At 39.7% G+C, this 15,561-nt stretch overlaps 1 protein-coding gene across 2 annotated transcripts in view; it reads left to right on the top strand.

Moving 5' to 3' along the window:
* PLAG1 (PLAG1 zinc finger) overlaps nucleotides 1–13,459 on the top strand; it is a 52,780-nt gene extending 39,321 nt beyond the window's left edge. The window contains exons 2-4 of one of the 2 annotated variants that reach the window (XM_051611892.1): nucleotides 2,597–2,696; nucleotides 6,306–6,664; nucleotides 7,264–13,459. In XM_051611892.1, coding sequence (XP_051467852.1) covers nucleotides 6,423–6,664; nucleotides 7,264–8,527 — 1,506 coding nt within the window. In that variant the 5' untranslated portion in view covers nucleotides 2,597–2,696; nucleotides 6,306–6,422 and the 3' untranslated portion in view covers nucleotides 8,528–13,459. Of the gene's footprint in view, nucleotides 1–2,569; nucleotides 2,697–6,305; nucleotides 6,665–7,263 lie in introns of those variants that run through there. The other variant, XM_051611893.1, reaches the window with a different exon arrangement.
* The last annotated feature ends 2,102 nt before the right edge of the window (nucleotides 13,460–15,561 follow it).

Genomic DNA, 15,561 nt, shown 5'->3' with positions numbered 1-15,561 from the left:
TAGGATAGTGTTTTAAAACATTTTCAAGTCCAGCCATTTTTTTAGATTTTTAAAGATTAACTGTGATTTATTTTTTTTTTTAAGTATGTTTCTCTTTTTCAATATTAAAACAAGGAGAAAACTGTTTAGTTTACAGTTTGGGGCTTTTTTTTCCCCCACACTTTAGATGGTAGAAATTAAAATATTGTATAATTGGTTATCGAGAGTTAGCAAAATTACTGCCTCATACTGGAAAATCTGATAAATTCCAAGAATTACAAGAATTAATAATCTGTCAAATTATAGAAGTTACATCTTGTTACTTGTTCCCAAGTGGGTTTTGGGCATGTGCATGTGACAATCCTTTTTGTAGTGTGATGCTTCTCTACTTCACATGAAGAATAATTTCAGCTTTGTTATTAATTAAAAATTATTCCTAACTCATCTTGTTGTGAAAACTTAGTAACACTATAACTATGAGCAGTCATGAGAAGAATATTACATCTGTGTCCAGTATTCTGCCTCGAGATTTTCTAGCACCAAAAGTTCCTGAGCAAGGTGGCTGAAAAACTGGTATTATCATGGACAACTTTTGTTTTTTCTGCTTATTAAAAGGTCTTTTATCTGATAGCTAATTTATTGTTGAAATAATAGGATTATTTTTTTTTTAAATTTTCTGTTTTCACTTAATCCTGTCAAATATAGCAAACATTTTCATTATTCATACAAACTTTTGTGTGTGTGTGTTGTTAAGCTCTTTGCTTAATAATGGTCTTGGAGAGGTTGAGGTCCTAGCTAATTGTAGGTATAGTATTGCCCTTCTCTAGATCCAAAGCATTGTGATCTTGCTATATTCATAAGGTAATGAGTAAGAGTACCTGACCTTCATGCTTCATTCTCTTTCGCATTTTAACTACATCTGCTGTTTATCTTGCTTATTTGTGTTGAGTTGCTTCAGTTGCTGCAATACAACAGTCTTTCCATGCCTCTAATGGCCTGTCTCTAAGGGCACCTGCTTTTTGCTAGCCCAGCTTTAGATGTGTGGGGAGAATTGAGTACCATAAGCATCTGAGAGAAAATGGTTAATACTCTTGAGACAGTGTTACAGTCTTTTAGATAGAATTTGTTTGGGGTTTTTTCAAACAGGGAAATAGTCTGTAAATACCAATAGTGGAGGGACTAAGTCCACAAGGAACAAGGACTTAGTACATTACATTTATGTGGCTGTCTTGAATATTGTCTACTTATTGTGAGCAACATTAGTTGAAACATCTGAGTAACAAAGCTCTTCTTTTCTGCTGTGATACTGGAAGTTACTGAGATAGGCATTGCAGGGTAACTGTAAGGGTCTTGCTAGGAGAGGGAGTGAGGAGTCATCAGCATTTTCTTAAGAAACGAGGTGATTTGGGGACCTCCACAAGAGGAGGTGAGGGTTGCACTCCTCTATCTTGCTCATTAGTTGAGAACAAAGCTTTCACTTTCCTTTGGGTACTGGAGCTGTTTCTACCTCCGGCCTGTGTGTAAAAAGTCCCATATAAATGCTCATCAGCTGTCAGAGAGCTTCAGTCGGTTGCTCTGAAGCACTTTTGCCTTTAATAGGTGCTCAAGGATGCCGATTTGCTCACGTTCATGCTTACCAGGCTGGGGCTGTGCAAAGCTGAACTCGGTACCAAAAGGAAGAATACTTCACTGAAGTGAATGGGAAGTGAGAAGGGAAAATTGTTTGTGTGGGAAGAAATGTTACATTACTCTGGGGCTCCTGCCAAATACCTGCAGCCTGCTATGCCACGTGGGGAATGTGCACTGTGTAAGGCTTCGCCCTTATGTATCTGGAAGAGTTGGAGGGGATAAACCTCTTCCCATGACAGTGAGGTGTTGAACTTGTTTTCGGTGTATACTTGCCTAGATAGGAGGCCTTCTAGCAAGAAAAGGAAGACATGCTGCAAATTTATGAAAGGATGGTGGCAGGGAAGAGGGAGATATAAGGGAAATTCCAGAAGGGCCCTCTGGATTTGCTCAGGCACACCTAGACTTGTCCTCTATTGGGATTTACCTGTAGTATGTACATCATTAAGAGACTTTATTTTTTTTTTTAAACTAATTTTATTTTCCTTTGCAGGTCACCTTTTAAGCTGCTATTTCCTGTATAATTAAGCAGAATGAAGGCATTAGGTTCTAGTAAAGTTGTGTCTAATCCAGAAATCTTCTCTTATTCAGTCCTTTCTGAGTAAGAAACTTAAGTCTGGGCCCAGCATTTTGTGTTCCGCTGTTATTTCTAATTTATTTCTGGTCTCTGGATTTTGGGGGGTTGTTTTTAACTTTATGGAAAAATCCATTGCCTTTGACTAATTTTATCTCTTTGTGTTACTGTCCAGTGTAGCATTAGTTGAAATTATGTAAGTATACTGCAAAGTGAAGTGCATAATTGCTACTGATAATGCAAGAATGACTGATTCCTGCAGTTTAGAATTAACAGTGCATAATGTCCTGTGCATGGGTTGGATCTATCCCTTTTAACTTTTCCTTTCTGATTCTTTCCAAACCATGGCCACTTTCCAGCCTTTCTGAATATACTGGTTTCGCTGGAGTCTAGTCCGCTCTTCCTTTTGTTTTTCAGACCAGTAAAAATGGGAAGTACTGGATTCTGGTTTCCTCCAAGAAGAGTCAGCGGAACTGGTTAAGACCAAAATCTGAGGACTTTAGTGGGCAAACATCAGGTGTGCATTGAACAGAGGCTGCTTTAATCCTGCTTTAAGTATATGCTTATTTAAAAATAGTATTATATATGAGCTTTTTTGTAATGTGTTTGTTATATTTAATACTGCATATAATCATTCATCCTGCAGTTGTGAAAGCACCAGTAAGAATGAGGATTTAAAGTGATAAAATGTTGAGACACAAACAGGCAATATTACTCATAAAATTCTTTCAGCTGGTCTTTGGAAAGTGTAATATTTGAGGATCAGTTTTTAAAGTTTTATCTCCATTGCTCAGTCTATATATCCACAAGAAAAAAAAAAAAAAAAAAAGTGGTTATTTGCTATTCATAGATCAATACTGAAGTTCTTAATTGCCTCATCTGTTGAGAAATGGTACTGAGATTATAGTGCATCCGTGTTCTTTAATAAAACACTGTCATTGTCAAAGATTGGATCCACACTATATTTGTTCTAATTATGGATTTTTAAGGACACTTAAACACAGTTCAAAGTCAGCTTAATTAATTTTAGCCATCGAGGAACAAAACCTGAATTCTTCACCTGTGTGAACGTTCTGTTTTACTTCTGATACAGCAACTAGTTACCTGACATTTTGGAGAGGATAACAGGATTGTTACATTGGCCTGAGTATAGGATGGCTTCCAGCCTGAAGTGTGTTCTCTGCATTGAGAAAAGAAGTGCAAAGTTTTCAGATAATTTAATGGTGAGGCCTCATGTGCTGTTCCACAACAAACACTACTTTTGGCCTCACATCAGACCTGGCATGTCACCCTTCTGCATGCCATAATATCATGCATCTCCCCAGCTTGATACACATTGCTTTGCTCCCCACCTGCTCTCAGCATTACCAGCTCACCCCTATCCTTGTGTCCTTAGATGCTCCCAACCCCTATGCAACACTGTCTGGACCTCTCTGGCCCTGCAGCGCCATCCTAGTGGTGTCCATTGTCCCTCCCTGCAGCAGCTCACCCTCCCTCCCTGCATCCTGCCAGCCGTGCCTGCTTCCCTTGTCACTAGCTGAGCACAGAGGCCACTTGCTGCTGAGCTCTGGACCCAGCATGGTCAAATTGACCCCACTCCTCTGTAGCAGACTGTGGAGGCAATTCCCTTGCACTTTCCCACCAATACTGCCTGCCCTGCCTCAGGCTAGGTGAAACGAGCTGTAGCCCTTTCTTACCCTGTTCAGACTGTAGGTGCCCTAACCACGCAGCGAGGGCCGTGGCTGCTGCACTGGCTGCCCCACTGGCTGCTCTGTGGGGCAGGTCTCATACAGGTGCCTGTGTGGTATAGATATGCCCTGTGAAAGTAAGTATAGGCAGGGTTGAATTCCCCCCCCCCCCTAAACTTCTCTTGTCAGGAGAGATTAGGCAAAACCAAGATTTCATTCTATATTCAGGCCAATATGTATAGAATACCAGTGTGTTCATTTACAGGAAAGCAAAATTAATTTTACTTCCAAATTCTGATTAAAATGTATTTTGAAAAAATCTTTCAACTTACAAATAGATCATAACTCTGATGTGAAACAGACCATCCTTTTAATAACATCGGGGGCTTCCTTGAAATCTTTGGAACCAGTCTTAATTTACTTTTATTGCAGATATTTATTGCTCCCAACTCTCCAATCAAGTGTTTCATTTTTTTACCTATTAACTAGATAGTTGATTATGAGACAGAAAATAAAATTAAGCTGATACTTTGAAGACCTGTGCATGTTCCCACTCATGAAACTGATGTCTCCAGGCTTCGTCCCATGAGTGGGAATGAGTCTGAAACAAATCTGAAATCGTTAAAGAGTCCTTAAAGAAACACCTCTTTTGTCACTGGGTATCTTGAAAGAGGTTAGTGGTTCCATACAAAATTTGGGCGACTGAAGGTGGTCTTACAAAACTTCTTGCTTAAAGAAAGTAGCAAAGTTTAACCTGCTATTCAAGGACTTCGGGATTGAAAGGCAGCGGATTTCCTTCTTGGTGTGCTAGGACTTTTCTCCTCTTGTAAAGACAAGGGGAAAGTTATGGGGAGGAGGGAGAAAGAGGCATAAACAAAGGCATACTCTGTGTACATGTTTCAAATTGAGATCCCAGTCTGAAAGTTTCATAAAATGCAGACATTAGAGGTGCATCCCCTTCTCCCCCGCTCTGCCCCTCCAGCCCTCCTGCCCTCCTCTGCCATGCTTTGAGAAAAACACAGGCTGTCCTTCCTCCTTGCTTTCTTCCAGGGTCACACTAGGGCTCTGCAGGGACCATTTAGGTTTGCACCTGGGCACTGCTCTCTGCTCTCCTCTGGAGCGGTTGGCTCTCTCCATCTCTGGTGAGCCTCAGTGGGGAAGAGAGGACAGCGGAGACTGGGCCCAGGCCACCTCCAAGCTATCCAGCCTCCCCTTGCTGCCAGGAAGGAAGAGTCCGTTTTGTTTATTGAGGAGGTGGTGGAAGGTTGGAGCAGCTGTGGCCTGGTGCTCCCTGCCCGCCTCCCAGCTGCCTGGCTCCACCTGTCCTAGCAGCTGCTGGCTTCCCCTGCCCTGCTGCCAGGGGCTGTGGGGGCAGCCGGCCGCCAAGCCCCCAAGGCTGGCTGCTGCCCCCAGCCTCTCGGTGCCGCCTGGCCCAGCCGCCTCTTGGGCAGCTGCTGCTGCAGAGGCTGGAGCAGATGGCAGCTGTGAGCCACCACACCAGGGCCAGGGGCGGGGGGATTGCTGCTTTTGAGGAAGAAAGGCCAAATTCTGGGGCTTTCCATACCAGCCAAATGCTTGTGTTGAGTGCCGTACTCCTGAAACCCTCCTCACTCCTGCTGCCGCGATGAGTAGTGCTGGATTTTGGTATCTATAGCAGCAGTTGTGTGCTCTGATGATGAAAAAAAGCTGTCAGCTACCCCTGACAAAGGAGTGCTGTTGAGTGCTCTGTAATGGCAGGTGCCCAGTTGCTACCATATATTACCAGATGATGAATTTAAAGCTGTTCACCACAAGTCAGATGTGAGCATCACATACCTCATTTAGCTGAAAGCCTCTGGTTTTAGTTCACAGTTTGCAATGCCCCAGCAGGACTAAGAGCCTCCATCCTGAGCTAGCTTAAATGTGGACACTTAACAGCAGGGTAGTGTGAGGGAGCGTGGGGCTCCCCAGCGCTGGAACTTTGCCCTTCCCTCCCCCAGACTGCCGGCATGGGTGCTGTCGCTTTTCACACAAGTTTTCAAACATTTCAAGGCTTATTGAGAATCGTGTGCGTGCGCGTGTGTGTGTGTGTGTGTGTGTGTGTGTGTGCAAACACCACAGGTGCAGCTTTAATGCCTTTGAAATCCGAAGCTGCCAAAAGCAGCTGGATAGGTAGGTTCTTTGCCTGCTGCCTCCCATAGCCTGACACAAACTTTGCTGTTTCTCCATCAGTGCCTGAGGGGGAAGGTTGTGAGGTGTGATTTCAGGGCAAATGTGGATCTGTTCATCCTGAGCAATGCATTTTAAGAGTTGCAGCAAATAGTATAAAAAAACCTGCAGGTATTACATTAGACCAGCTGAACCTAATTTTAAGTTTTGTTCAGAAGCATCACATAGCAAGTAAACTTCAAAATCTAAGTTTAGTTACAAACTAGTTGTTTCTTATTTTTTTTTTCCAGTCCCCTTTTGCTTTCTTTTACGACCACATGAAACTTGAGAAGCCATCTAAAGCTAAATCATTTAGTGGAGTTGGGCAATTCCCAAGTGTCCAACAAGAAGGCCTGGTTTAGGCTGCGATGGCCACTGTCATTCCTGGTGATTTGTCAGAAGTAAGAGATACCCAGAAAGTCCCTTCAGGGAAACGTAAGCGTGGTGAAACCAAACCAAGAAAAAACTTTCCTTGCCAACTGTGTGACAAGGCCTTTAACAGTGTTGAGAAATTAAAGGTTCACTCATACTCTCACACAGGAGAGAGGCCCTACAAGTGCACACAACAAGACTGCACCAAGGCCTTTGTTTCTAAGTACAAATTACTAAGGTATTAAACTCTATTTATCTTTCAGATTATATTCTCTATTTTATGTTGGCCGTGTTAAGCCTTGTAAAAGTATATATTTGTGTACGCCTTCCGCTGATTGCAGAGAGGATGTGTTAATTAAAGTAGCCATTGGATTGTTTCTAGAATTCTAAATTACTTAAGTTTGCAAGCTAATGTCTTTGATTTTGTTTCTTAATTTGTTTTCTGCTTTTGTTTTCTGTTTGTTTGTTGTTTTCGTTTTGTTTTGTTTTTCTTTTAATGAGCATAGAATTTTCATTTGTATAAGGAATTGTCACAAGAAAAAGAGTTTGGACTGAAAATTTTTTTGGCTATGGACTTTTACATGAGTACTTTCATACTTGCCCATATACCCCTGTTACAGTAGCCAAACCCCACCAAAACTAAAGTGTTGATTTAAGAGAAATGGCTCGTGTTTTGCTATATTTAAATTTGTCAAACTGTCTTTGTAGTGTCATGCTTTCAGTTAAAAGGTTCTGTTGCAAAGCAGCCCTTAGTGTAGTATTTAGCTGCCATTAAAAAATGAGCAAGTGTGTTTTTTGATCAAAATAATTACTTACAGAATATATCTGTGTTTAAAGGCATATGGCTACTCATTCTCCTGAGAAAACCCACAAGTGTAATTATTGTGAGAAAATGTTTCACCGAAAAGATCACCTAAAGAATCACCTACATACACACAATCCCAACAAAGAGGCCTTTAAGTGTGAAGAATGTGGAAAGAACTACAATACCAAGCTTGGGTTCAAACGTCACCTGGCTTTGCATGCTGCAACAAGCGGTGACCTCACCTGTAAGGTATGTTTGCAGACTTTTGAAAGCACAGGAGTGCTGCTGGAGCACCTAAAAACTCACGCAGGCAAGTCATCGGGTGGAGTGAAGGAGAAAAAGCACCAGTGTGAACACTGTGATCGTCGGTTCTACACCCGGAAGGATGTCCGTAGACACATGGTAGTGCACACTGGAAGAAAGGACTTCCTCTGTCAGTACTGTGCACAGAGATTTGGGCGGAAGGATCACCTCACGCGCCACATGAAGAAAAGTCACAACCAAGAACTTTTGAAGGTCAAGACAGAGCCAATGGACCTTCTAGATCCCTTTACCTGCAACGTTTCTGTGCCTATAAAGGATGAGCTGCTTCCAGTGATGTCTGTACCTTCCAGTGAACTGACATCAAAGCCATTTACAAACACTTTGCAATTAAATCTTTACAACACTCAGATTCAGTCCATGCAGAGTTCTGCATCTGCGCACCAAATGGTTGCCACATCGTTACCATTGGGAATGCCTTGTCCAATAGATATGGAGTCTGTCCACCCTTCTCACCAGCTATCATTGAAATATCCGCTCGGTACTACCTCATACGCAATATCTATGCCTGAAAAAGAACAGCCATTGAAAGGGGAAATTGAAAGTTACTTAATGGAGTTGCAAAGTGGTATGCCTTCTTCATCCCAGGATTCTCAAGCATCTTCATCAAAACTAGGGCTGGATCCACAAGTAGGGCCACTAGATGATGGCTCTGGGGAGGTTTCCCTTTCCAAGGGCTCCGTTCCTATTAGTGAACCTCTAAACACCCCATCATTAGACTTCTCTCAGCTGTTCAACTTCATACCTGTAAATGGCCCTCCCTATAACCCTTCTGTTTCAGTGGGAAACCTCGGAATGAGTTATACGCAAGAGGAGGCACATTCTTCTATGACTCAACTTCCACCACAAACCCAGGATCCACAAGATCCTAGCAATAGTATAGGTCTTGGGTCTCTGCACTCACTGTCAGCAGCTTTCACAAGCAGTCTAAGCACAACCACCACCCTACCACGATTTCATCAAGCTTTCCAATAGGATGTACAAAGCTGGCTGGTTACTGTCTATTTGTAGAAATGCCTTAGGTGACCATTTTTAACTTAGTGCCTACTATAAGACATTATCAATTCTCTGCTTTTGTACAGTACCAATCTCATGAAGCCAGTAAGAAATTTAAATTAACTTTTTAAAAATGTTTTGAAAGTGTTTATTCTCAACTGTGTTTACTTTGTTTTTTATAAAAAACAGTCTTGTATTGTTTTCATTTTCACTGCCAATTGACACATTTAAAATGTTCAGTAGAAAGTGATCCCAAGCAAGCTCTCAACGGTCATCCCTCCTTTAAAACTTTTTCAACCATACCATGTATTCCATTTTATTGATGTTAGTGGTAGAACTACCACTCTTGCCTTTTAATAGATTTTGCTATTTGCAAAGAATGCAGTTAAAAAATGTATCACAAATATTCTTGAAGATTTGGGAAAAAAAAACAAACAAACCAGTCCATTTCCAAACAAATCCTCTTCCCAAATGGTGACACATCTGATCTGATCTATAATGACAAATCTAAATTTTTAAAATAAATATAGATTTCAGATTTTTCTGAAAACTTGTGTGTGTATATATAGAAGTCCTTATATACACATGTACATATATATATAATTTTGACTTGTATTGAAGTCATTATAAAAGGTGTTAAGAATTTTGCCATTTTCTGGCTTAAATTTTTGTGGCCTGTTATGGATAATGGAAGAAAAAAATCTTAGTTTAATTCTTGAAAATCATGGCTGAACAGAATTTCAACAGAGAATCTCTGGTTGCCTAAATGACAAATGTTTCAAGTTGAATTTGGAACTGTGTTGTTGTGCTTTCATGACTCTGGTAGAGGGAAACAGGCAAAAGTAATGGCTGACCTTGAAATATAAGTGTTGTAATGTAGTAATGCAGAGTATTTTGTCGCAGTTTTTTGTTTTGATTCTTAACTTGCTGTTTTTTTCTCTTTAGTAGCATAGAAAGAGTACTCCATAGGAATCTTCCAATAGTGTATTCACATTTGTAGGCATCAGTCTTCTCCCGGCTGCCACCGCCAAAGGGTGGATCAAGTCCAGCCAGAAAGTGTGTATTTTCAGTTCAAAACTAGTGTGCAGTCAGAGAGTGAATGTAAATTTGAAAATACCATTTTTTTGGGTTTTTTTTTTATTGGAATGATCAGTTGTGTTACATGGTGTGTTATGTCCTCCTAAGCAACAAGTTAGATGTTAATCATACTTTCTACACCTGGGTACTTGGTTAGGGACTTTTTGCCCATTGCCAAGATTTAAAGACAGGACTCTTAGGAGTGAAGTAAAAGCATATTGCTTACACCACTTTTACCTAATGCAATATATTCTATCCCCTAGCCCCTAATAACCAAAAGAGGAAAAAAAACAAACAACAAAACAAAACACCAACCCTGTGATGCATGAAAGCAAACTAGATTTGCTGTAATTCCACAATTAACATTGTTTTCCTTGTCATTTTTGTATGGGGAATTAAAAAATAGCAAATGAGTACATTAGTATCTCTTAAATAATAATGAGGACTCATACAAGGTTTTAAGTGGTTAAACGAAATATACTTCACAGAAACAAAAGTTGCTCCCATTTAAGGAGCTCATGCTCCAGATGTTTTATCAGTAGCTCCTACTTTTTTTTAATTCTAGGAGCAATATGCAGGTGTAGTTTTACTATTTTATACATATGTGTATTTAAATTTTATTACTGAAAGATAACATTTTTATAAATGTGTTTGTGTTCCAAAGGCATTAAAATAAGGATGTATTAATAAGGAAAATACCTTTTGAAATTCTGCAAACTACTCCTAGATTTTGTGTATAGGAGCACGTTATCTCAAAGTGGGCTTTTAGCTCTGCTTCATGACTGCTTCCTCTGGTTTCTGTGAAACAGATTGCTCGCTTACTTACATCTTTAGTTGAATGATTTGTTCAATATTGCTTTTTTTCTCTTCACCTTTCTAAAGGAAAGAAAAACACAGATGAACAGAGCACAAGGTGAATGCAACCGAATGTAACTCTAGTTTAAAACAGCGACCATAATACATCTAGGAAGAACCTGGGTTTATTCTCAATCCTTTAAATCAATCTCAGATTAAGATAAATGGACTGAATTCCTCCAGTGGGTTATATCCCGCTCGGAGCTAGTGTTTGCAACTCCCCCTGCAGCAGAGGAAAGTTGTGAGCGCTTGGCATCCTGCGGCCAGCCCAGCAGCGTGGGCCGGCAGTGCTGCCCATCCTGGGCAGCCTCTGGCACACAAATTTCCGATCCGTGGCAACTGTTTTTCAGTCTCTGTTGCCAATTAGACTTCATTGAAAAAACAAAACCCAACAGACACTTTGCCAACACCTGTTTCTGAGCACGTAGCCAGAACCCTTACTACTTTGTTCGTGCCTTAGCTTCCTGAAAAGGGATTGATACTTCACTTTGGAGTTGGACGTACATTTCACTTGAGAAATAGGGACCTCAGACAAGATATTGAACCTCATTCAGTCAGAGTTTCAGTGGGTGTCTGTGCCAAGTGTTTGCCCCTGAACTAGAATGTAGGGTAAGGTGGAAGCAGAGTGATGCTGTCAGCAATACTACCACCACCGGAGTGCTTCTGAATATCGCTTAGGCAGAATCAGTATTGGCCACTACTAAACTGTCAGTTTTTAAACCCTGTTTTCTCAAATTCAGATGGATTCTCGGCGGGAGGGCGGAGGGCTGGCTGATCATGCACCGCTCTTTGTGCAACTTCTAAACTTCTAGTAAGGTTTGTTTGTTTGTTTTTTAAAAAATATATATATTTTTGTGTACTTGTTGCTTGTGCTTTATTTAGTAGTAAATTGTGGAATAGAGTGATTTATTGTTAATTTGGCAGTAGCGGTTTTTAAAAACCATATACTGACTGAAACATGAGCCAGAGCTGATTGCTTTATTAAGCTAATAATGAATGTTAAGAGTACATATTTTCAGGATCATTTGCCTAGTGAGCTAAACTTGTATTATAGGCCAATATTTTTTAAAATAAAGCTTGGTCAACCTCTATGTTACACATATTACAAGATATAGCACTTTCAAAAAGAAAACCTAAACCTTTTAAGAAAATTTCTTACAGGTTATGCTTTTATTATAAAACCTTTTATTATAATTTGTTTCAAGTGCCATTAGATTACATATATGTAGGCCTTTGGTATAATGCTTTGTGTACAAAATGGTAGACATTGTAATTTTAAACAGGTACATTTTTACAGTGTTTTCTTATCAATTTGCTATATTGCACAGAACCAGTGTGTCTTTCTTAAGGGTTTTACAATGGTTTTTACTAGGTTTACATGTTTCAAACTACACTGTCTTCTACTGCCATTTTGAATACCAGTCAAAAAAAAAAAAAGAGTTTGTCCTCACCAATTGCAAACTGTGTCCTCTGGAGTTCTGGATGGTGAACTATTGCAAAAATGTTTAACATCCAGTATTTGATACAGATTTTTTTAATCATATCCTATCATTGCTATGCTGCTGTCTGAAGTTAACTTAGGGCCTGATCCTGCATCTTTAAAGGTTGAGGGGAGCAGAATTACATCCTTCATTATGTCTGTCTCATACACTGGTTTAGCAGCTCATCCTATATTCCTCTCTGTCTATAGATAAGCCTCTGAAATAAATGTACTTATCTGGTATGTAGTAAACTGTATAGGCTTAGCTGCCCATCCTGCATCCTCCCAGTGTGCAGTTAAAACCACACCCTACTTAGCATTACACTCAACCTACAAATTATGCCACAGGAGTTCAAAATGTGTTTGGATAGTCCCAAAGCTTTTGTGCAAAAAGGGTGTCTTACTTTTGTTGGAAGGCAGTGTCTTTTGATAACAGTTATCTAGCCCTGGAAGTGACACAGAACTATTGCTAATCATATGTAAACACTTTTCAGTATAAGCTTCAGTGGTACAGTTGAACCAGAGTGAATGTTTATCTCCTCAGAAACACTCCTGCAATATTGTTATATTGGATCATGCTGCTAATGTAACTTGGGATACAACTCCTCTCATGGTGCTACAAACCTCCCTGTCTCATTCAGATGTATTTTTACCCATAGAAAAAAGGACTATACTAGACCTATAGTTGTATGATATATTTTTATACTGTGACTTAATTTGTCATTAATGAACTTTGTGCAACACCACAATGTATTCATATGCACTTGCAAAAGTAAAATTTTGGACATGCAAATTTAAACGCTGACAAGCCCAGCTCTTGTTCACAAAAATAGGTGACTGCTAGTTAAAATTAAATGTGGGCTTTTTATATGGTGTGGAGTGAAGAACATACTATATATTATTAAGAGCCTTTGAATTTAGACAGAAAACTGGGAAAAGTATATTGGGGAATGATGACACACCCTAACCTGAGTTGGATTGCTGAAATTATTTTTTTAGCTAGTCAAAAAATTGTTTGGACTTGTATGCTAAAATGTTTTAATGATAAAAGTTCTGAGTCAAAAATATAGAAAAAAAAAAAAGAAGAACACAGAAGACCCTGCATTCCAGACTGAATTTGTATATGTTTCTTGCATTTAAAATTTGCTATCCTGTGATATGGGAAATTGAGTTGCTTATCATGTATATGTACTTTAAAATGTATTCACAAACTACTGTTGTATTTGTATAAAATATAGACAAAAAGATTGCATATATATTTTTGTGTATAAGCTCTGTAAAATAGCAATCACATTATGAAGCTGCAGCAAAACTTCATTTTAAACATTCACATCCAAAGAAACAGACTATTTATTGTCCACATACCCTGATTATAAAATATACCTTGCTGCTATTAAACAATAGTGCTGCAGCTTCTTGTGGCCTACAGTGTTATGTTTGCTGTACAAAAATATGTGAACTCCACAAAATATATCAATAAAATTACAGAATGGTTTTAGTTAATGAATAACTGATGCCTGGCATTTCAATAGATAATCTTGATCTGCATGTTTGGTCTTAAAATAAGTAATTACAGAATACATCCAGTTTTGCTGGGTGTAGTTGTTCCGAGTATGCAAAGCTACAACTGTCTTTCTGAATTATGACTGGTAAAATGTCAGTTTTTCAGAAAATCTTAAAGCGTAAGTACCCACGTTTTTTTATTTCACCAAAGAACAAATTGGAGGATGCTGCTGTGTCTGTGACAAGACAGATCTGAACTGAAGAAAGCAATTGAGTTTGCCATCAAATTGCACTTTGAAACGTTTTGAGTCACTGGAAGGTGAGTTGGGGTTTTTGTTTGGGAGATGTAGTTGAGTGATTCTCCATCATTTCAGATTAAGGCACATCATTCACATTGGTTGTTGTAGTTCTCAGAATAAACTGTAAGAGTATGGCATGTGCTAGACACAGTTTGTGGGTTGTCTCTCTGAAACATTTCCAGGAGAAACTCCGTTGCTGTGATCCCATAGAACTGCCATCTGCCCATGACACTGCTGACAAAGACACTAAGGCATGGGGGGAAGAGGAGCTATGCAGCCACATGAGCAGAAAGTTGCCTCTCTGTTCCTTCCACACAGTTGTTCCCAAGTGTAGACTATATGCCAAGGAAGCAAAAGACGAGTGTTTCACATTTCATTGCTTTTTGGAATGTATTTTGTTAGCATACTCAGCATTGTCACTGTTTTCCTGCTTTTGAGTTCTTCTCTTTTCCAAGTCTTTACTTTTTAGTTTTCTTGCTGTAACCTAGCCTGAGAGAAATGATTATTGCAGAGAGTTGTTTGCTTTTGCCTTTGCCATACACAGACGTTTTTCCTTTCTTGTGACCTCTACCCCCTTTCCTATGAGCTGACTTGTCGCTTTTGTGTCACAGGTTTCTAACTTGCTTGACAGGGTTGGCCTTGTTACGCTGAGTCAGAAGCTCTACAGATGCTCTACAATATGTAATACTCTGCAAAACCATTATTCCCTCACCAGCCTCCCAAGAGAAAACCACCATCATAGATGATCTCACCCACAGTTACTGAATTAACATGTCCTCCTTCCAGACAGACACCTTCTAGAAACTGTAGTAACATACCCTGGGCTGGGCTGGAAATCATTGTAATTGATCTTTGATAGTTTGCCCATGGCATGATTTTCACTCTTGCACTGAGCTACTACAGTTTACAAAGAAGAATGGTTTTGTGTCAGTTTCATATAAATCAGTCAGATTTCTGCTTGATGACTGTGGAATAATGCAGAGAACCTCAGTACTCAGTTTCTGAAAATTGCCTAAAGTTCTCTGTGTGTGTGTGCACATGTAGATGTGTATGTGTACGTGTATGGATGTATGGGAGGGTAACAAACCTAGAAAAGTTGAGAAATTAGTTTTATTTTGGTTTTGTTTACTTCAGAAAGCTTAAAGCATTTGTATTTTACAAGCCCAAAATGAATCATGCAGTTTGTAAAGTTATCTCCTAATTAACACAGCATGTGGTTTCCCAGGGAAGTTGGAAGAGTTTCTTCCAAATACTTGATTTATCTATGAGAGACAGCGATTTATCTAAGGGGCACACAGACTGCCCCAAGGAAGGTGTTTGTCAGCTGTCCTTGTGTAGTGTTAGATACAACTTCAGCAGAGGAGTTCTGTCTCTCTGAAATTGAGCTCAGCTCTGACATACTGCCTTTGTGTTAAATGTTACAAACATGGTCATGGGAAAATCCTGAAGTTCCATCACAAGAACTTAGATTGAAAATGAAATTAATTACAGGCTCTGTATGGTTCAGCGACATGCCATAAATAAGCAACATCCAGGTTCTAACATAGGAATATCGAATGACAAATGCAGACTACACTCCCAAACTCACTCAAGTCTGTCCTCACCTAAAAATTGTCTCTTGTCAGTGTCTGGTTCCTTATGCCCTTACGGAGAAGAGGAGACTGAGGGGCAACCTCATCAAAGTTTACAAATATGTTAAGTGGGAGTGTCAGGAGGATGGAGCCAGGCTTTTTTCAGTGACGTCCAGTGATAGGAGAAGGGCCAATGGGTGCAAACTGGAACATAGGAGGTTCCACATA

This window comes from Apus apus, chromosome 2, assembly GCF_020740795.1.
Source record: "Apus apus isolate bApuApu2 chromosome 2, bApuApu2.pri.cur, whole genome shotgun sequence".
In the NCBI taxonomy this organism is placed as follows: domain Eukaryota; kingdom Metazoa; phylum Chordata; class Aves; order Apodiformes; family Apodidae; genus Apus; species Apus apus.
The sequence above is the reverse complement of the archived record's forward strand: the minus strand, read 5'-3'. Positions and strand labels throughout refer to the sequence as shown.